Below are 22418 nucleotides of genomic sequence, written 5' to 3'. Positions count from 1 at the left end.
TGGACAAAACATGCTTTGCGAAAAATCTTTCTGATTTGTACATTTAATGAATGCTGCAAGATACAAAACTGTTCCTTTCATGATATTAAATATAGAGATAAGTCTATAGTACATACCATCTAAATCAAAATTAATAATTATCCCAACGTTTTTCGGAAAAAAAGTGGGGATATTGTGTTGATGTGCGTCTGTCCGTCCGTCCGTCCGTCCTGGCCACCTGCTCCTCATACACTATAAGTACTAGAACCTTGAAACTTACATACTTGGTAGCTATAAGAAGAGGTACGACGGTGACATTGACGGAATTTTTATCTGACCCCTGGGTCAAAAGTTATGGGGGTTGGGGCGGGGCCTGGTCAGAGATTTTCACTCATTTTTGTATGTTATTTTACATTAATTTCTTCATTTCTGCACCGATCTACTTCAAATTGATACTGACCCTCTTTTATGACAATAAGGTCAATCTCAACTACGCATGGCCCCATTACCAACCCTGTGGCTCCCCGGCTACATAGGTCACGCCCACCCAAAATTGCCTTTTACTATAATTTCATTTCTACACCGATTCACTTCAAATTGATACTGAACCTCTCTTATGACAATACGGTCAATCTCAGCTATGCATAGCCCCATTACCAACCCTAGGGCATCCCGTCCACATAGGCCACGCCCACCCAAAATTGCCATTTACTATAATTTCTTCATTTCTACACCGATTCACTTCAAATTGATACTGAACCTCTCTTATGACAATACGGTCAATCTCAGCTATGCATGGCCCCATTACCAACCCTGGGGCGCCCCGCCCACATAGGCCACGCCCACATAGGCCACGCCCACTCAAAATTGCCTTTTACTATAATTTCTTCATTTCTACACCGATTCACTTCAAATTCATACTGAACCTCTCTTATGACTATACAGTTAATCTCAACTATGCATGGCCCCATTACCAACCCTGGGGCGCCCCGCCAACATAGGCCACGCCCACCCAAAATTGCCTTTTACTATAATTTCTTCATTTCTACACCGATTCACTTCAAATTGATACTGAACCTCTTTTATGACAATACGGTCAATCTCAACTATGCATGGCGACATTACCAACCCTAGGGCGCCCCGCCCACATAGGCCACGCCCACCCAAAATTGCCTTTTACTAAAATGTCTTCATTTCTACACCGATTTACTTCAAATTAATACTGAACATCTCTTAAGACAATACGATCAATCTCAACAATGTAAGGCCCCATTACCAACCCTAGGGCGCCCCGCCCATAATAGGCCACACCCTCACAAAATTGTCTTTTACTATAATTTCTTAATTTCTACACCAATTCACTTCTAATTGATACTGAACTTCTCTTATGACAATACGGTCAATCTCAATTATGTATGGCCCCATTACCAACCCTGGGGCGCCCCGCCCATAATAGGCCACACCCACATAGGCCACGCCCAACCAAAATTGCCTTTTACTATAATTTCTTCATTTGTACACCGATTCACATCAAATTGATACTGAACCTCTTTTCTGACAATACAGTCAATCTCAACTATGCATGGCGCCATTACCAACCCTGGACGCCCCGCCCAAATAGGCCACGCCTACCCAAAATTGCCTTTTACTAAAATGTCTTCATTTCTACACCGATTTACTTCAAATTAATACTGAACATCTCTTAAGACAATACGATCAATCTCAACAATGTAAGGCCCCATTACCAACCCTAGGGCGCCCCGCCCATAATAGGCCACACCCTCACAAAATTGTCTTTTACTATAATTTCTTAATTTCTACACCAATTCACTTCTAATTGATACTGAACTTCTCTTATGACAATACGGTCAATCTCAATTATGTATGGCCCCATTACCAACCCTGGGGCGCCCCGCCCATAATAGGCCACACCCACATAGGCCACGCCCAACCAAAATTGCCTTTTACTATAATTTCTTCATTTGTACACCGATTCACATCAAATTGATACTGAACCTCTTTTCTGACAATACAGTCAATCTCAACTATGCATGGCGCCATTACCAACCCTGGACGCCCCGCCCAAATAGGCCACGCCTACCCAAAATTGCCTTTTACTATAAGTTTTTCATTTCTACACCGATTTACTTCAAATTGATACTGAACATCTCTTATGACAATGCGGTCAATCTCAACTATGTATGGCCCCTTTACCAACCCTGGGGCGCCCCGCCCATAATAGGCCACACCCACCCAAAATTGTCTTTTACTATAATTTCTTTATTTCTCCACCGATTCACTTCTAATTGATACTGAACTTTTCTTATGACAATACGGTCAATCTCAACTATGCATGGATCCATTACCAACCATGGGGAACCCGTGGGTCAAAAATGCGGCGTGGTGATACGCGTCGGCCTCTGCCGCGCCATTTCTAGTATTAATTTTATTTTTATGTAACTGATAATGAGAATTGCCAATTGGTATTGATTGATGGAAAGTTTAACATAAGCATGAAGCCATAATTATTGTTCAATTAAATATTCCTTAAAAGTACTATAATATAACTATTTTAGTAGGACTTGTAATTGCTGGTTGTACATAACTTCCCAAATCTACGTTTTATAAAACTTCCTATATAAGTGGAAAAGAAGGCCACACTTCCAGTTTTCAATACTTCAAAGCAAGCCAAATAAAACAAGCTTTACATATTTCCTGATTTATTAATATGTTTCTCACAATAATAGTTTACTATAAACTCTACAGACATTCGAAATGGTTTGCTTCATCAAGGTCATTAATAATACATTTTGCTTTATGATAAATAATAAAGTGTGGTGTAGGCTGGCAGTAATTGACATTTTTCATTTCTCGATACTAAAAGTGATGTAAGAACTATAGTTTATGAGCCGTGCTCTGTGATAAAGGGGTTTAATGCATGTTCTTAAATGTCGTCCCATATTAGCCTGTGCAGTCAACAGAGGCTAATCAGGGACGACGCTTTCCGCTTTTATGATATTTTCTGTTTTTATGCCCCCGAAGGAGGGCATATAGTGATCGGACTGTCCGTCAGTCTGTCAGTCCGTCACACGTTGCGTTTAGGACTTTAGGTTTCGAAAAATGCTCATAACTTCTATGTCGCTTCAGATAGCAATTTCATATTTGGCACGCATGTGTATATGGTCACGGCCTTTCCATACGTACACAAATTTTGACCTCTGTGACCTTGACCTTGAACGTAGGGTCCGCATTTAGGTTGCAAAATCTGTGTTTAGGTTTTGAAAAAAGCTCATAACTTCTAACAAGTGTTTATAGGGGCATAAGTCATCCTATGTTGACAGCTCTTGTTAAAAAGTATCTTCTAAGCAAAAATCCAGTTTTAATAGACAGAAAGCGTTGTTCCTGATTGCACAGTCTTATCTTGGTTGGATGCCATTTTACAGAAATGCAATAAACCCCCTTTCACAGAGCATTCAAATCATTTTAAGCAATCAATAAATAAAAAAATGCCAGTTTTTTTCATAGTGTCTGTTTAATGACAGTTAGCTGACCTGATCTTTTCAATTTGTTCATTCTTACGTTAGCACTACAATAACTAAAGTTTTCGTTGGTTGTTGTTTTATGTTCCATAACCAAACCATTATATTTAGCTTGATTAGTGTTCTAATATAAAATCATTATTTGCTTTATGTCATAATGATACAGGTTTCAATCTTGTTATTATTTACGGTCTTGAACTCTTATTTCATGCAAATTTTCTCATTTAAAACTATTCCTTTCAGGCTGTGATTATTATTCAATAATTCAAGTTAAATTGCTTTAAATTTAACCGTCAGTGTACCAGTTATGAAAAAATCAGAAATATAGGAATAAATTGTCAGTTTTTAGCTGCACTATTATATATGAAACATATATAGTGGAGCTATCCTACTCACCCCGTCGTCGGCGTTAGCGTCTGCGTTAGCGTTAGCGTCTGCGTTAGCGTGCAAATGTTAAAGTTTTCGTACTACCCCATTTATTATCCCCACGTTTTTCGGAAAAAAGTGGGGATATTGTGGTGATGTGCGTCTGTCCGTCCGTCCTGGCCACCTGCTCCTCATACATTATTAGCACTAATACCTTGAAACTTACAAACATGGTAGCTATGAGCATATGTGCGACGGTGACAGTGACGGAACTTTGATCTGACCCCTGGGTCAAAAGTTATGGGGGTTGGGGCGGGGCCGGGTCAGAGATTTTCACTCATTTTTGTATGTTATTTTACATTAACTTCTTCATTCTGCACCGATTTACTTCAAATTGATACTGAGCCTCTCTTATGACAATACTGTCAATTTTAACTATGCATGGCCCCATTACCAACCCTGGGGCGCCACGGCCACATAGGCCGCGCCCACCCAAAATTGCCATATACGTTAGTTTCCTTATTTCTACACCGATTCACTTCATATTGATACTGAACCTCTCTTATGACAATACGGTCAATCTCAGCTATGCATGGCCCCATTACCAACCCTAGGGCACCCCGCCCACATAGGTCACGCCCACCCAAAATTGCCTTTTACTATAATTTCTTCATTTCTACACTGATTCACTTCAAATTGATACTGAACCTCTCTTATGACAATACGGTCAATCACAGCTATGCATGGCCCCATTACCAACCCTGGGGCGCCCCGCCCACATAGGCCATGCCCACCCAAAATTGCCTTTTACTATAATTTCTTCATTTCAACACCGATTCATTTCAAATTGATACTAAACCTCTTTTATGACAATACAGTCAATCTCAACTATGCATGGCGCCATTACCAACCCTGGGGCGCCCCGCCCACATAGGCCACGCCCACCCAAAATTGCCTTTTACTATAAATTCTTCATTTCTACACCGATTTACTTCAAATTGATACTGAACATCTCTTATGACAATACATTAAATCTCAGCTATGCATGGCCCCATTACCAATCCTGGGGCGCCCCGCCCACATAGGCCACGCCCACCCAAAATTGCCTTTTACTATAATTTCTTCATTTCTACACAGATTTACTTTTAATTGATAATGAACCTCTCTTATGACAATACAGTTAATCTCAACTATGCATGGCCCCATTCCCAACCCTGGGGTGCCCCGCCCACATAGGCCACGCCCACCCAAAATTACCTTTTACTATAATTTCTTCATTTCTACACCGATTCACTTCAAATTGATACTGAACCTCTTTTATGACAATACAGTCAATCTCAACTATGCATGGCGCCTTTACCAACCCTGGGGCGCCCCGCCCACATAGGCCACGCCCATCCAATATTGCCTTTTACTGTAATTTCGTCATTTCTACACCGATTCACTTCAAATTGATACTGAACCTCTCTTATGACAATACGGTCAATCTCAGCTATGCATGGCGCCATTACCAACCCTGGGGCGCCCCGCCCACATAGGCCACGCCCACCCAAAATTGCCTTTTACTATAATTTCTTTATTTCTACCCGATTCACTTCAAATTGATACTGAACTTCTCTTATGACAATACGGTTAATCTCAACTATGCATGGCCCCATTACCAACCCTGGGGCACCCCTGGGTCAAACATGTGACGGTATACGCGTCGGCCTCTGCCGCCCCAGTTCTAGTTTTCATTGTCCCTTGACATATTGCTTTCATTATTTGCATACTTGTTTACCAACATCACCCCAACCTATAAACAAGAGCAGACAACTCTATCAAGCATTTTGTCATAATTATTGCCCATTTTATACTAAGAATATGCATATTATTGATAAATCTATGTTAAAGTTTGCGTACTACCCCAAATATTTCTTATATCCTTTGACATATTGCTTTTAGCAGACCCACGATGACAAAAGCCTTCATGACAGGCACCCAGCGCTATGGTGTCCCATCAAGAGTCCGGAGCGACCATGGACTGGAGAATACCGGGGTTGGGGCGTTTATGACAGCGCATCGTGGACCTCGTCGGGGTTCTTTCATCACGGGAAGGAGCGTTCACAATCAGCGGATTGAACGCATGTGGCATGACCTGTTTACCAGTGCAACAATCGTGTTTCACAGCTTGTTTACATATCTTGAGGAGTCTGGACAGTTGGATTTGGCAAATCCAGTGTACATGTGGTTCCTTCATCACGTGTTTGTGCCTCGTGTCCAGCGAGCATTAGACATATTTCGCGAGGGCTGGAACTTGCACAGGTTGAGTGGTGAAAGATGTAGAACCCCCACACAGTTCTACATTGAGGGCATGAGGTGCATCGACGCCATGGTGTTCCGTGCTCCGGAGGAAACCATCCAAGACCATGACGAATATGGCATTGATGATGAGGTCGAGGTAGCTCCCCGAGAAGACATGACCATCAATGTGTCAAATGTAGACTGTCCTCTGAACGAGCAGGACTTCACAAGACAAGAACAAACTGTGAACATTGACAGTGATCACCAGGTTGTGGATTGTTTCTTGGCATGTGTTGAGTTCTGCAATTCTGTGTTGTGACCAAGATATGATAAACATGAAACTGTGTGCATGCATGTCAGATAAAGATGTTTATATACTCATGTCGTGTTTCAGCTATTGTGGCCTAAAGTAAAATAACTTAATAAGCTTGACATTTTGTACAAAATTTAGGTTCTTACAAGTGGAAATTAAATAGATGTTTCTATTTCCCGAAACTTCAAATTATTGAAATAGTTTATGTTTCAAGAAAATCTTTTCATTCAGTAGAAAAAAAAACCATGGCTGACAGAAAATTTGTTAAAAATGTAAAAAATTTACAAAAAAATATAACAAAATATAGGAATAAAAGAGAACTGGATATAATTATCTGTCCATTTTATGAGTTAGTTGGGATATAGATACATGTATGCATAATAAACATCCTTTTATGAAAATAATTGATATAATAAGTGTCAAAAGGTAGCGTAAAAAGAGTCTCGAACATGGTCAGTTTTATTTAAAAGATTCAAGGACTATAATGTACACAAACATGTTTGTCATTGAATACTATGGCTTTAAAATCAATGTTCAAAGTTTTAGATCTATATTTTTCATTATTTTATGCACGATTAAAACCAAAGCAGGAAGAAAAATAATTTCTGTTGAAATATTTGACAGTTTATTGTAGATATTGTTAAGAATTAATAAATACATAAATGTGACTGTTGGGACATGTTAAATTGCATTAAGACCATTATTTTGTGTGTATTTATGCATATTTTACACTACAATGTAGTAAAATTAAAACAACAGATGTTTGGGAATTATTCGGACCACAAAGTAATAACTTTTCGGCCCATAAAAAATATGTGATCAGTGTATAGTACATCAGCCGTGACTGTTGCGACAAAAAGTTTCTAAAGTTAGTATGATGAATTTATAAATCTGAAAGGTCAAAGACCAGTTTTTTTCTCTCAATGGCTGTTCAATGAACACAATGACATGCATACTCATGTTTAAGGTGATGTTAAAGCAGACAAAGAGGCACTTTAAACAGCCGTGACTGTTGGAACAAAAACCGTGACTGTTGGGACACATATTCCATGCAATGTTCAGTTGATACTTGTCAGCATATAAGTTTGACTGAAAAATGTATACCTGTGCTAGGGTCTTGAGAATAAGTGAAACAGTGAGAATTAGAAGAGACATGCCGCCTTTATTGTTAATTTCATGCAATATGTAATGAAGGTATGAAAATGCTCTTTTAGACTCAACTGAGTACATTTTAAAAAAGAGGGCCTGAAAGGCCCAAAGTCGCTCACCTGAGATTAAAAGGAACTGACCTGTGCTGTACAGCCCAAGATGTCATTAGAACAAAATGTTCTTACCAACTTTCTTGACTAGTGAACACCCTGTTAGCCACGTTTTTCCAACAGACCAGAAAGATTTTCATACACATCCGAGAAATCATTTAAGCAAATATACTGACAAAGTTTCATGAAGATTAATAAGTCCATATCAGGAAAACTGACCCGCCCATTGGTGGTCATGTATTTCAAGCAACTGGAACCAATTTCGAACTTTTTCAAAATATCACTGGGACAAATCTTTTGACAAAGTTTCATGATGATCGTACAATAAATATTGCTTCTAGAGTGTTTACAGGGTTAACTATAGCCATATAAGGCAAAATGCCACGCCCCCTTGGCGGCCATGTTTTTCTACCAACCGCAACCATTTTCGAACTCATCCAAGATATCATTGGACAAATAATCTGACCAAGTTTCATGATGATCGGACAATGAATGAGGCATCTAGAGTGTTAACAAGGTTTTACTAAAGCATGATTTATAGCCATATTAGGAAAAATGCCCTCCCCCTGGTGGCCATGTTTTTTAAGCAACCGAAACCATTTTCAAACTCATCCAAGATATTATTAGGACAAATCTTCTGACCAAGTTTCATGAAGATAGGAAAATAAATGTGGCCTCTAGAGTGTTAACAAGATTTAACTAAAGCGATTTAAGGAAAAATGCCCCGCCCCCTGGCGGCCATGTTTTTCAACCCACCAGCATCATTTTTTAACTTGTCCATGATATTATTAGGATAAATCTTCTGACCAAGTTTTATGAAGATCGGAAAATAAATGTGGCCTCTAGAGTGTTAACAAGATTTTACTATAGCCATATAAAGAAAGATTCCCCGCCCCTTGGCAGCCATGTTTCTCAAGCAAACGTAACTATTTTCGAACTCATACAAGATATAATTTAGACCAATCTTCTGACCAAATTTAATGAAGATTGGACAATAAATGTGGCCTCTAGAGTGTTCACAAGGTTTTACTTTAGCCCTATATAGCCATATTTGAAAAAATGCCCCGCCCCCGGCAGCCATGTTTTTCAAGCAAACGTAACCCTTTTCGAACTCATCCAAGATATCATTAAGACCAATCTTCTGACCAAATTTCATGAAGATTGGACAATAAATGTGGCCTCTTGAGTGTTAACAAGGTTTTTCTATAGACATAAAAAGAGAACTGCCCCGCCCCCTGGTGGCAATGTTTTTGCACCGATCTGGACCATTTTCGAACGCATCCGAGATATCAATAAAACCAATGTTTTGACCAAGTTTCATGATGTTGGGAAAAATTGTGACTTCTAGCGTGTTCACAAGGTTTCTCTATAGCCATATAAGAAATACTGCCCCGCCCCTTGGTGGCCATGTTTTTGCAATGGACCGGCACCATTTTTAAACTCAACCAACATATCATTTTGACAAACATTTTGACAAAGTTACATGAAGATTGGGCATCAAATGTGACTTCTACAGAGTTCACAAGGTTTTTCTTTTTTTGCACCTAGTGATCTACTTTTTGATCCAGCATGACCCAGTTTCGAACTCAGTCGGGTATCAATGAGACAAATGTTCTGACCAAATTTCATGATGATCAGACAATAAATGTGGCCTCTAGAGTGTTCACAAGGTAAAATGTTGACGACGGACGACGCACGATGGACAAAAGGCGATCACAAAAGCCCACCATGAGCACGTTGTGCTCAGGTGAGCTAAAAACACCTTAAATTAGCAAATGCTTGTTTTTTTCTCTTGAAAAAGACTTTCTGAGAAAGATAGATAGTCTTGCTACAGTATAAATAAAAACATAATTTAATATGATACTATAATATTTTGTACAAGCACTTCTTATTTACCAAAAAATAAATAACACACTAAAATGGATTTTTTTGCAAGTTTAGGCAACTTTTAAGTTTTCTAATTTCCAAGCGAGTCGGCCAATTAATCTGAAATTTTCAACACAGAAAGAGTTAAACCTATTAAAATGAAAACATAATTAAATATATAATTGTAAAAAGAAACTCTTCTTAAACATGTTGTCTGTCCGTTAAACATTTCACACTTAATACTATAGTTCTTTCAAACAATATGATATATGTTTGTATGAAGTTGATATCTTTATACTCAATGTATGCTTCGGTCAGTTTGATGGACAGAAAGATACACACATACAGTACAGCTCACGCAAAACCAACAAATTCTTCTGTTAACGTATTTTCGCCGCGTATTTACTCGGCATGATGCCGAGGCACTCGGCAAAATTTCGCGGAGTGACGCCGCGTCTGTTTTTTCCTCGGCATCGATTCGCGGAGTAACGCCGCGTAGATGCGGCGATTCGCCGAGTATAACTATTTACAAATATTGATTGTATACTAATCTATAACACATGTTATCGAAATATAGAAACATACACAGAAAATACGCTGTGCGATTGTTAACATTTCTCTATATCTGCATACATTTAATTAAATTATCAATCGGACGTCATCTTTCAAAACAATTTAGTGTATGTCGATAACTAGATCTATATTGAGTTAAAGTTAACACAGTTAAATCCCGTAGATTATTTCGGAAACGAGACTTGCTTTAAACGTCTGTCATGTCGCCAAAATTGTTGCTCAATAATTTAAGAAAATAAATGTAGTATTAGATACACATTTTACAACATGTACATGATTCTAGGCTTGTTATTCTTTAGCAAGGCAACCAAAATTCTAAAGATGGCTGCCAGTGCAGCAACCATCTGCGAAAAAAGAGAGACATATTGTTGTTGCTTTGTCTAAGTTATCTCTATAACATTAATATGAGGATAAACAGTGCACCCACATCTCAACCTGTGCTTTGCGACACACTCTTTATAAATTTGAATGGGTTGTGTGCATTTCAAACTTGCGGTATAAAAAGCTATAACATACTTTTGAAAACTAAGATTATGCAATAGCGAACAACTTCAGTGCCTTCAGCGATTTGATATAATGTTTTATTTGACCGTACGATTATTAAACCTTTAGCATAACATATTTTTATAAATCTTAAACTTGTAAAAATTCCAAAGTATGTATGTTATGTTCAAATACCCGTTATAAAATAAAAATGGAGCTTGCACTCTGGTATATATTGTTGGGACGCATTGGCCATGGCATGTATTACTAGTATGTTTTTGTCTATTGTTGAAGATCGTGTACCTTAAATAAGATGAACGGGAGGGCTTGTGCGCTTGATATTTCGTTTATGTTAATACACCCAATATTTATAAGACCCATGGCGAACGCCTCATAAGTTTAAATTGTACTTGTGAAATCTGATACGGCTTTGGAAAATCCCGGTCTGTTGCAATCGATACCCCTGCAAAGCTTGTTTTTGTATATGATAAAATAGGTTTGCAAGTACGTCCTTTTATTTTGGGCTTGCTGTCTTAAGATTTTGTGAAATGGGAAGAACATATTTGCAATGCCAATTATTTTCAATGAATAACCTAAGTCGGTCATACATAGCTGATATCTTATTAACTACTTTTATGTATAAAACGTCCGTGTGTAACGCAAATGCTTGATATATATTTGTTATTCAAATTTTCGGAACTGGACATACCGATCGTTAAACTGATACTAGATTTGCACACTCTTAAATAAAGAAAAAAAAATTCCCCTACAAGCTGGCCATTATTTACGTTATTGATAATACACTTAAAGTTTTTAGATGTGTATTTATATTCTTTTCCTACGAGACATGGTTTACTGGGATATACACGTAATAGGATGAGTTATTTTATTAAGTGCGATCAGTTATCATTTTCTGTTTGAAACAAGCATCATAAAATCGATTAATTGTATAATAGAAACACATAACATATTTTTATTATATATATTTATAGTTTTGAATTCATGTTGCATTTTATTATGTTTGTTTTTTTAATAAAAAAGTGTATATCCTATGTACTGCAAATGACATTAAGTCTCGTCTTATTATCTACCATGTTGTACTTTATATAATCGTCTTTTCCATAAACTCATTATAAGTATTATGGATATGTGAATAATAAAGCACAAAAATATAGTACCACATATAAATGGGGGACACACCTTCATATATTGGCAATACACCTCATTCGTTTTCTTATTTCATTCAAAAGTGTAAGCTCCCTTTAACAGGCCTACTTTTATTCCCGCATCATATTACAAGCTTAATGTTTACAGCACACAGCGGTAACATGTTACGAAACTGAAACTAAATTGCATGTTAAAACCCTCTTAAAAATGCAATAATTTATGTCAAGGCCTCAATTTCATTGTGGAAAAGTATACCGTACTTAAGCATGGCTTACGTGCATGTTAGCGCTGAAAACATGACAGTGCGCCGTTAGTTTTCAAACAAACATTTGAATACGTATTGTATCTTTGCAATCTGATACAACGCCCGGGAATGGCGGTCTGATAAAATCAATATCCCAGCCAAGCCTGCTCTACATTAATATATTTTGCATACCATCAGGCTGAATATAGTTTCTTAATTGTCCATGACAACAGGAAGATAAGTATCGAATGTGTAGAATTTCCAACGACTAACCAAGAGAGTATTAACACTTAAGAACAATTAAACAGGTGCATGCCATGGTGGTCTGATGTGTCATTATGCAAGGATATTTAATACGTGTTTCTTCCGATCATATTATTTTCCTGCCATTGTAAATGTTTTGCAATATGCATTGTATTATACATCAAGCCTTTTCAGACAACTATTTGTATGATCAAGAATAAGGAACATTCATGAACAACACGCTTTACATTGTAAAGATCTTTAATCCTGTTACGTGCAAACGCCTATGCGCCAAAGTGTGGTTTTCAGTAGTTATGTGAATCACATTATATTACATGTTAACTTGTATAAACAGCCATTGTATTTAAGTAGGTCATGGTTGAATTGATTGCTGAATATTTGCTTGGAGAGGCTTCTTAAGTTACAGGCGCGATTACGTAAATTGATTATTTAAGTCTAAAATAGTGTTCAGGTGATCATTTTCGTCGTAATTTTAAAGCTTTTTGGTAATGCGATCATTTTAAGTGTGTCAGTTAGAGCAGGTATAAATACCAAATGTTTCAATGCATATTTTGCCAAAAATCATGATAAAGGTTTACCACTGAAAACTTCACGTATAATTGCCTTCGATACGTATATGTAAGGCAAACGTATAATGGTGTTACGATTACAACCTTTTGGAAGGAACACGCAAGGAATTTTGTAAGAATAATGTAATGACAGTGTTCTTATTTTCTTAACGTAATGTTCAACACATGAATTTGCGGGGTACAGAATTCGCGCTATTTCGATTGCCAATGTGCTTCTGCGGTCTTTATCTTTAATACCCAGTCCATGTGAAGAAAAGCTACTTATTTTTAATCAGAACACTCGTTTAACCCTTTCCCTATCAGCAAAGTGGAAATGGCTATGTGCAAACAGCATAAAACCAGAACAGTCTGCGAGTAACTCGCAGTCTGTTCAGGTTTAATACTGTTTGCTGCTCATCAGTATCTAATGTTTGTAGATGAAGGCTTAAGAACTTGAATCGAGTAAGAAAGGTCTTAAATTAATTATAACTTTCCAAGGGACTTCAAATGCGTGAAAATACGTATCTAAGTGGTAAAGGGTTAAATTGATTATGCTTGTTCGATGTACATGTATACACGTCAGTTCTAATGTTTAGCGGTCCACTTCTACATCTATGTTCAAATGCGGTCGTGATATTGAACATAATCAGCATCATCATCATCATCAGCAGCATCAGCATCGGCGGCGGTGGCGGGGCGGCGGCGGCGTCGTGGTCGTCGTTGTCATTTTCATCACCATCATCATCATCATTTGCATATGATACTTCACGTGTCTGAGATATATGTGGTTCCATTAGCTGAAATACAATAATGTTCTGTGAACAGCAGTATTTGGCATACGTACGTGTTTTTTTATGCCCCCCGAAGAGTGGCATGAAGTTTTTGAACTGTCCGTCAAGCCGTCCGTCTGTCTGTCTGTCTGTCCGTAAGTCCGTCCGTCCGTCCGAACACTTTATCATTGGTCATAACTTTTGCAATATTGAAGATAGAAACTTGATATTTGGCATGCATGTGTATCTCATGGAGCTGCACATTTTGTGTGGTCAAAGGTCAAGGTCATCCTTCAAGGTCAAAGATCAAGTATATGGCTTCAAAGCGGCGCAGAAGGGGGCATTGTGTTTTTGACAAACACCTCTCTTGTTAGTTGTTCGCTTGCGAACAATTAAGATTAAGAGCTAGTTTTGCAAGTCGGTCTGCTCTTAACTACCCTAAGAACGATGACCACCGCATCTGCTTGTGCACACTGATTAGCCTGTTTATGCTTCACCACTGGTACACTGCAGACAGTGAGTGGGGTATGTAATCAATAGTGTTTAACAGCCTGTGCGACAACATTGGCCAGTTTGTCATTGAAATCTGTACATATTGGCTGCGTTCAGGGAAAACGGGGCCTTATGTATGTCCAATAAGTGGTTTCCTGTGCACACTGATTAGCCAGTGCAGTTCGCACAAGCTAATCAAGGACGACACTTTCTGATTATATGGTGTTTTTCGTTTAAAGACAGTCTCTGGTACTGGGTTGACAATTTATGCATATGCATTAAGCCCTGTTTTCCAAGAAGCTGCAGTCTGTATACAATACACTAATTGTTTCAGTAATGAAGGAACTGATACAACGTAACGGTAACGATACAGTGTGTTTAAATTATATTTTATTTAGAGGAATTGTCCGAACGTAGTTAATCTACATTTAATAAACATCATGATTTCGGAACTTGTAATCAGTTTCTATCCCAGGTAAATTATAGTTGATAAGATTGTTCGCCGAGTGACTCAGCGTCATATCACCAACAATTTCCTCGGCATCATGCCGAGGCGTGCCGCGGCGTGTCTCGGCGAACAGACACGGCGACTCGGCGACCAGATGGTCGATGCCGAGTCGACTCCGCGAACAATTGATGTCGTCAAACTCCGCGGATCGCGGAATTTGTTGGTTTTGCGTGAGCTGTACTGTATGATGGAGAAGTGATCCATATTGTGACTTTTGTCGCAGCTACTATTGTAGCCGGTGACCCAAAAATCCTACTGTTAAAATTAGTAACCAAACAATTTGTTAAGGCATATGATCTAAAAAAAGTTAATTCTTAAAATAACTTGCAATTTTTTGGGCAATGCATGTATGTATGACAATATTCCATTTAAAAAGTTCAATACAATTTATTACATCACTTTCAAATGGTTTTCTCTTTTTTTTGCCCTTGTGACCAAGTTTTTGACCCAGCATGACCCAGTTTCGAACTCTCCTTTTTAGAATAGCTAAAAATACAACACAGTTGACAGTCTCCATAACATATAGACATGTCACATAGCACAAAACATTGATGATTTAATTAAACGATCAGTGAAATACAACACAGGGTCCTCAGCCATCGGCGTCAGATGCTTGAGAGTTACACATAGTGCACATGTGTTGACCCTTTCCTCCAACCCAAACTCTATGTCAATTAGCTTGTGGAAACCCACAGCCGGGATTTCTGATGATCCCGTCATCCACATGAGGACATCATGTGGCTTCAGGGTAATCCCGTTGATGGTTGCCCCATCACCTTTCGTCGCCTGAATAAATCTTACAAACTGCTGGCCAGTTGCACGGTCAGCCTCCCGGTTGATATCCTGACGGTACTTGAAGTTAAGCAGACCTCTGATATCAGCAGCGGTGACTGGAGGCATCCCACCGCTGAAGAGACAGCACAGCTTCTCCGCCCTCACCAATGTCAGCACATTGTGAGTTCGTAGACCTGGAATGATAATATCAAGTTGATTTAATGTTACTAACAGTCATTTTATAGAGCTGTCAATCACACAGTTACATGTTTAATAACACATAGTGTCCAGACATATGCAGATGATTCATAACAAGCATGCACTTTAAACCGACCCAGTAATGAATATTATGCAATTTAAAAAATAAATCAAACACACATCTGATATATTGGCACTAAAGGCAGATAAATCAAAATGTTTGATTAAAAATGTTTGATAAATACATGAAAGCTTTTAGGTGTTTACCAGCACCAATTTCAAAAATGTGTATGTTTAATTTAAATTCACTTGTTAAAATGTGTGTTTAATTTGAATTAAAATCAATCATTTATTGACAAGCCAGCTTACAAAAACATCTTATTACATTTGGAGGAGCTTTGTTACTCGATATAATAATTATATCTCATTACCTTCAATGAACTGGTCCAGTTCATCTCTGCAATCCAGGACCATGTTGCTCACAAGGGCGGACTGCAGAAGGGGGATGTGGTCTTTTTTTAATGAGTTACACGGGAGGATGAAGCCTGCTGCCTCTCGCTGGTCGTAAATGCTGAAATACAGCTCTTGTAACTCTCTGTCTGATGAGGCATGTGTCTTCTGAAATTATACGTCTTTATTATATGATCTATTTTTGCAAAAATCTTGACTCAGATGGACTGCGTTTAACTCATTTCAGCACAAATAAATAAATTTTCATCAAGAATTTACTACTTCAAATTGTTATCATCTATTTATCAAATTATGTTCAGCTATATTGCTATTACTCATGCAAATAATATTTGCTATTTGGCTAGGGTGTGTGAGGTTAGTAAACTGTGTAACATTGCTCAGGGTTTTTCATTACATTTTATACATTTCTGTCACTGGTTGTAGTTCAGGATCTAAATTTCCAGTTCAAAAGTATTTGTTTTGGTCGGTACAACTGCTTGCTGAGTTCCCGCCAAAACAGATACTCGAGGCCTGGAAATTCTTGTCTGAGTCAACAACTAATGATATTTTATTTTTTCTTGCATAAATATTTAACAAGTAGTAAAATGGAATGATTTACAGCTGAAATGGAATATTTTAAATAGTTTTTATTATGGACACTTATTCTTAGAAGCGTGGTTATATGACATCATGAAGAGAAAGTGACAAAACACCATGACATTAATTTCGAGAACAATGTTCTGAGGTCATTTTAATGTTTTAATTGCTTACGAGTCATCTTCCATCCCCCTGTGCCAGACAGGTTTTCCCAGCATGAATGAAGGCAGTGGAATTCTCAATCAGATATGCAAGAATCATAGGTCTAACACATATTATAATATTTACCTTTTCAAGTGTTTCTACCATCTCTGGATTGAGGTCATTTGGATTCACACAATTGGTTCTGATGTCGAGGATATTCTTGACCACACAGTCAGCAAACACAGGCAGACCTGGACCGTCTTGGAGAATGGACAGAGCCACCAGCTGGCCAAGGTAGAAAAAGGTGTTTTTCTCACGCTCCACATAGTTCTTCCTGAATGAGAGGCGCCCAGGAGAACCTGAAACACAAAAAAACGAATAATAAATTTGAATACAAATAAGGGCATGTACTCATCATAGTTGTCTATAATTTCTGAAAATGTCCCCTTTGGTAGCACAAAATGCATCCCAGAAATAGAATTAATCACAGACCCATTTTGATTGGGTCTGTTCATGTGTGGTTATGGAGAATGCATCGCCACTAACGCCCATAAGCACCGGTTTACACGGTATTCTACATTAACAATAATGTGTACATTATTTAATTCCATATGACCAGAGAAAAAACAACTACATCATCAGGCCAAGCAATATAATTTCATTAATAATGTGACACATACTTTAATTTGCAAACTGAATTTGAGTTAAGTATTTCTTGCATTACACTTTTATGGAATTTTAACTTTTGACTTTCAATGACAGCTTGATATTTTATGCATTATTTACATGCCAACAACAAAACTGGTCTATAGGATATATACAAAGAATACGACAATGAAAATTGCTTGATCAATCGGCAGACATTATAATGTTCCTAATCTAGATGATAAGCTTTACCTGATGTCAGCGCTGAATGGCTGAACTGGTATACAAGGATGGAAAAGAATTCGCGACGGAGACCACCGAGATCAACACCCGCCTCACCGATGAACTTGATCTGGAGTTTGCTGCTGAGGTCATCTTGTGAGTACCGTATGGTGCCTAGGGCGTCTTTTATGACATGGTTTCGTCTCACCTCCAGGAGCATAGGGTCTGTAATGGGACCGGTGATGCACGTACTGGCTAGTTGTTGGAGCCGCTCTCTGGCAGTATCTGTTATACGGCTAGGTCTGCAGAAACATACTTTTTACTTAAATAATATTCAAAATCTCAAATAACGTTACATTTTGATCAAAATAGCAATTTCTATTTTTACAAGGATCTGGTAAATTTCAAAATACAACAAATCAGATATTTAATCGATTGACCATTTTTGAAACTGACCCCATCTGTTTATTAACGCTGATATCAAATAATTGTTTCACTATCGGCTATGATCGATACTGTAAATGGGCAAAAATAGAAGGATTAACAGTGACATGGTTCCACAGATGTGTAGTAGACAGGGGATATGTAAAACTAACTTTACACACATAAAAAGTAGCGGTCTTCTTATCAACAGGTCGTGTAAAGTATTTCCATACTTCCGAACCGGCTGGTGGCATTTTCAGACTTAAATTATAACCCTTTTCACAAAATAATTGTTCTGAAGTTTTCTAACAAAAATTTATATTATTTGAGAAATTTGAGTAATTGACATATTTTAATGTCTGTTCAAACTGTTATCATAGAGATTAAATTATTATTCGCTGGACAATTATAACCCTCAATCAATTGGCACCTAATTGACAAACAACAGTTTGTGCCTTTTCTTAGAGTGAGTTTAATGCATTGCGCAATTTGAGTAATTCACACATTTTTATGGCTGTTCATACTGTGATCACAAAAACTTAATTATTATTCACCAGTCAATTAAAGCCATTAATTGGCACCCCATTGACAAACAACAGTTCGGGGCCTTTCTTAGTGTGTGTATATTGCATTGTGCAATCAATGCTGATACGGGCCGTGTTATCAGTTTGACACTAAGAACTTCACAGCAAACACGTTAATCCCAAATTTAATGCATTGCGCAATTTGAGTAATTCACACATTTTTATGGCTGTTCATACTGTGATCACAAAAACTTAATTATTATTCACCAGTCAATTAAAGCCATTAATTGGCACCTCATTGACAAACAACAGTTCGGGGCCTTTCTTAGTGTGTGTATATTGCATTGTGCAATCAATGCTGATACGGGCCGTGTTATCAGTTTGACACTAAGAACTTCACAGCAAACACGTTAATCCCAAATTTTTTAGGGTGCCAATTAGTAAGCCGCTCGCAGGTCATTAAATATTAGGGCAATAACGTTTGACCTAATTGCGAATATGCTCATATCAGTTCTGTTATTAGAATACTGACCATTCAATCGAATATTAGAATAATGGAATTATTTTGCCATCCCTAGTTTAAATTCTGGCTTGGTCTGTCCATTGCGTAGTAGCTCATACGTGAATATAATTAATCTGCTTTCTTTTAAAATTGATTGCCTAGTGTTAATTCTACAACAAGGATACGAAAAGAAAGCAGAAGAAGCCCCATAGAAAAATCGTGAATTTTAAAACAATGTCTTTAATCAAAACACTTCATTTCAAACATAAAGATTATTTAAGATATAATGCATAATATATCATGCACATCAAAATTATATGCTCTTGCAGAATGGCTTGTGCTGTTTGAACAGCAGGGATGAACTCATTCAGAACGGCTGATGACTGGTTGGCTGTCTGGTCATCAGGCTGGTCAATGTCTCTGTGAGGGAGAGGTCAATTTTTGAATACTTAAAGTATTACATGGAAGCTTATGATGCTGATTCTGGACATAAAAGCAAAGACTAAGATCACATGCCATCTGACCACTGTTGGTTATTAAACATTATTACCTAACAATGTGTAACTAACAGTAACAGTTAAGTGCACTGTCAGGAGGCTGGTTACTGCTCGGCCAAGCTCATCAAGATATTAATTATATATGTTACAGTGTGGCAATACCACATGACTTTTGCTTCTTTCTTTGCTTCTTTCTTTGCTCCAAGTCAAATATAAAAAAAATGTTCACTTCAAAATAGAAAAATATAAATATTTTACTTTTTCATAAATGTCTATAGAACATACATTCTTTAAGAGAATTTGTAGCGTAAGAAAAAGGATCTTTATAAACAAATGAGCCATTTTTCAAAACACTTTAGTACTGATCACTTACCTGGCTATGTCAAAGACAGTCTGTTGACGTCGAAAGAGAACCGTGGGTGTCCCAGCTGGCTCATATAGGGAATCACTCTGTGCATTCTGTAAAAGAAATATGTTTGTTAAGAAATAGTCTATACTTAGGGTGTTATGGCCTTATAGTGACGGACCAGTCTGCCCATACTTATAGGGGACCAATCCAAAACACTCAGGTCTGCTATATGTTTGTGGCTGACTGGGAGGTCACTTAAAGGCCATTAGGTCTGAAGTGGTGTATCCTATTTCTAATATTATACCACATCTTATTTTTGTGCAACGTATTTGTAAATTTACAGACTTTGTATGGAGATATCAATTTTTGTTTACACATGTGCAGTGCCATCAACGATACGCTTTACTTAAACAGTGCTTGGTACTATGCTTATTTATGGCCCCCTGTAATTCATATGATTGTGCAAAGAAGGAACATATTGATGTTGTGTAAGCCATATTTTTGTAGTTGTTATACACAATCATGCCTATTTTACACTAAATGCAAGAGATTATCAAAGCAGCATTCACAGATAATGAAGGCATTGAATCGCTTACCTAAAACAACTATCCAACAGGATCAAAGGAAGATATGAGCAAAATTCAAACAGACGTATGATCTGACCTAGTAACTTATATGATTGGACCTAGTGACCTAATTTATTTATTTTTTAATCAAATATGACCCATTTACAAAATCAGCCTAGACTTTATTGATAAACGACCAATTTTCATTAAAATCAGGAAGTAAATGTGACCTCTAGTGTAAAATTTATTATTATTACGCCAGATTTTAGCTTGGCATACATTATATGGATCAGTTTCTACTTCAAATCAACCTGAATTTCTGGAACGTCAATCTGTAAATCATAGTCAATCTCAACAGCTGGTGTAGTCGTGAGGGCTGGCGTTGACAGGATGGTTGGCGTTGACATGATGGCTAGCATTGACGGGATTGCTTGCGAAGTCGTGTCGGCTGGTGTTGACGGGATGTCTGGCATAGTCGTGACATCTGGCATTGATGGGATGTCTGGCGTAGTCATGATGTCTGGCGTTGACGGGATGGCTGGCGTAGTCCTGACTGCTGGTGTTGACAGGATGGCTGGTGTAAGCGTGACGGTTGGCATTGAGGCGGATGATGTAGGAGCAGTTATCTGGGGACCAATATGGTAGTCTGGTAGGACCCAGAGTCTCACAAAGCCACACGATTTGGTATTTGCTTTCAGCTCTTGAAGAGAATCAACTCCAACTTGCATCGTGTCTTACCCACCATCAACTCAAAAGGTATAGTGTGGAGAATAGGATACAACTCAATGATCTTGTTTCTCAGGGCAGACTGTGTCCCAGTAGACGGAAGGGAGAAGGTGGTGTCTAGTCGCCTACCCAGACCTTTGGTTAACAACTCTGAGTGATTCACTGTTGCTGTTGATGTGTAGAGTGGGTGGTCGAGCGCACAGGCCTTGAACCTTACAATGGTGGATCTTCGTCTGTCACCTGTGGGTTGTCGGCGGATCGGGGCCCTCCTTGGTCGTGCTGGTGTCACAGATCTTTGAGGTCTCGCTAGGGTGGGAAGCGCAGATATCAGCTCTCGTCCATGCTGAACCAAGGTCTGACGGCTGAAGTCAGACACCTGACTCATGGCAGTACTCAGGTGTCTTCTGAACAGATCGGCTGAAATATAAATTACAAGAAATTATAGGAACAATTCCTTAATTAAACTAATATATGAACAAATAAGTATTGAAAGTACCTTTGTTTTGTATATTCTTAATGGTCAAAAATAGCAAAAGCCATGAGTACTTAAATAGGACTGACCATAGATCTTTCAAGCCCTCACCTTCTCAAAGAGGTTTGTAAGGGACTACTAGGAAATACTTCACACAAAATAGCTAAGCTTTGGGCCGTGTATTTAGTTTAGTAGGAGAAATTGTTGATGACGACGGCCGACGGACACAAGAGATTAAAAGCCCACCTTGTGGCTACGTGACAGGCGAGGTAAAAAACAAAAAACGTTTTTCTTCCAATGAAACTTCAATTTTTTTAATATTAATTGCGATGCGTAAATACTTATACATCAGAAGAAAAAAAAGGGGTCACTGATTAAATGTTCATCTCTCCTGTGACTTTATTACACATTCACTTTATTTCATGCGATATACATGTTCCCTTATAGAGTGTTGTAATAAAGTTACACTGTGTTTAAAGTGATATCATGGGCATATAACAGTTAATAGGTGCCAATCGCAACCGTTGTTTATTTTTGGTGTTTCACTTCATATACACTTATACTTGTTCACGCAGCATCAACCTACTCAACAATAGTAAACTACTAAAACAATATCCTTTAAAGAGAAAAATAATGCATTTGAATATCAACCGTACTTTCGTTTTGAAAACAACA

General features: G+C 38.0%; 1 protein-coding gene across 1 annotated transcript; it reads right to left on the bottom strand.

The window, feature by feature from the left end:
• Positions 1-15185: 15185 nt before the first annotated feature.
• LOC127872496 (uncharacterized) lies at positions 15186-21242 on the bottom strand. Its single transcript, XM_052415825.1, has 6 exons — positions 20857-21242; positions 20004-20089; positions 17715-17986; positions 16962-17176; positions 16058-16244; positions 15186-15622 (listed from the first exon to the last, which is right to left on the bottom strand). Exons 1-6 carry the CDS (start codon positions 21142-21144, stop codon positions 15186-15188), a joined length of 1485 nt encoding a protein of 494 aa, XP_052271785.1. The 5' UTR covers positions 21145-21242.
• Between the last annotated feature and the right edge of the window lie 1176 nt (positions 21243-22418).

This window comes from Dreissena polymorpha, chromosome 3 (genome assembly GCF_020536995.1).
Source record: "Dreissena polymorpha isolate Duluth1 chromosome 3, UMN_Dpol_1.0, whole genome shotgun sequence".
NCBI classification, from domain to species: Eukaryota; Metazoa; Mollusca; class Bivalvia; order Myida; family Dreissenidae; genus Dreissena; species Dreissena polymorpha.
The sequence above is the reverse complement of the archived record's forward strand: the minus strand, read 5'-3'. Positions and strand labels throughout refer to the sequence as shown.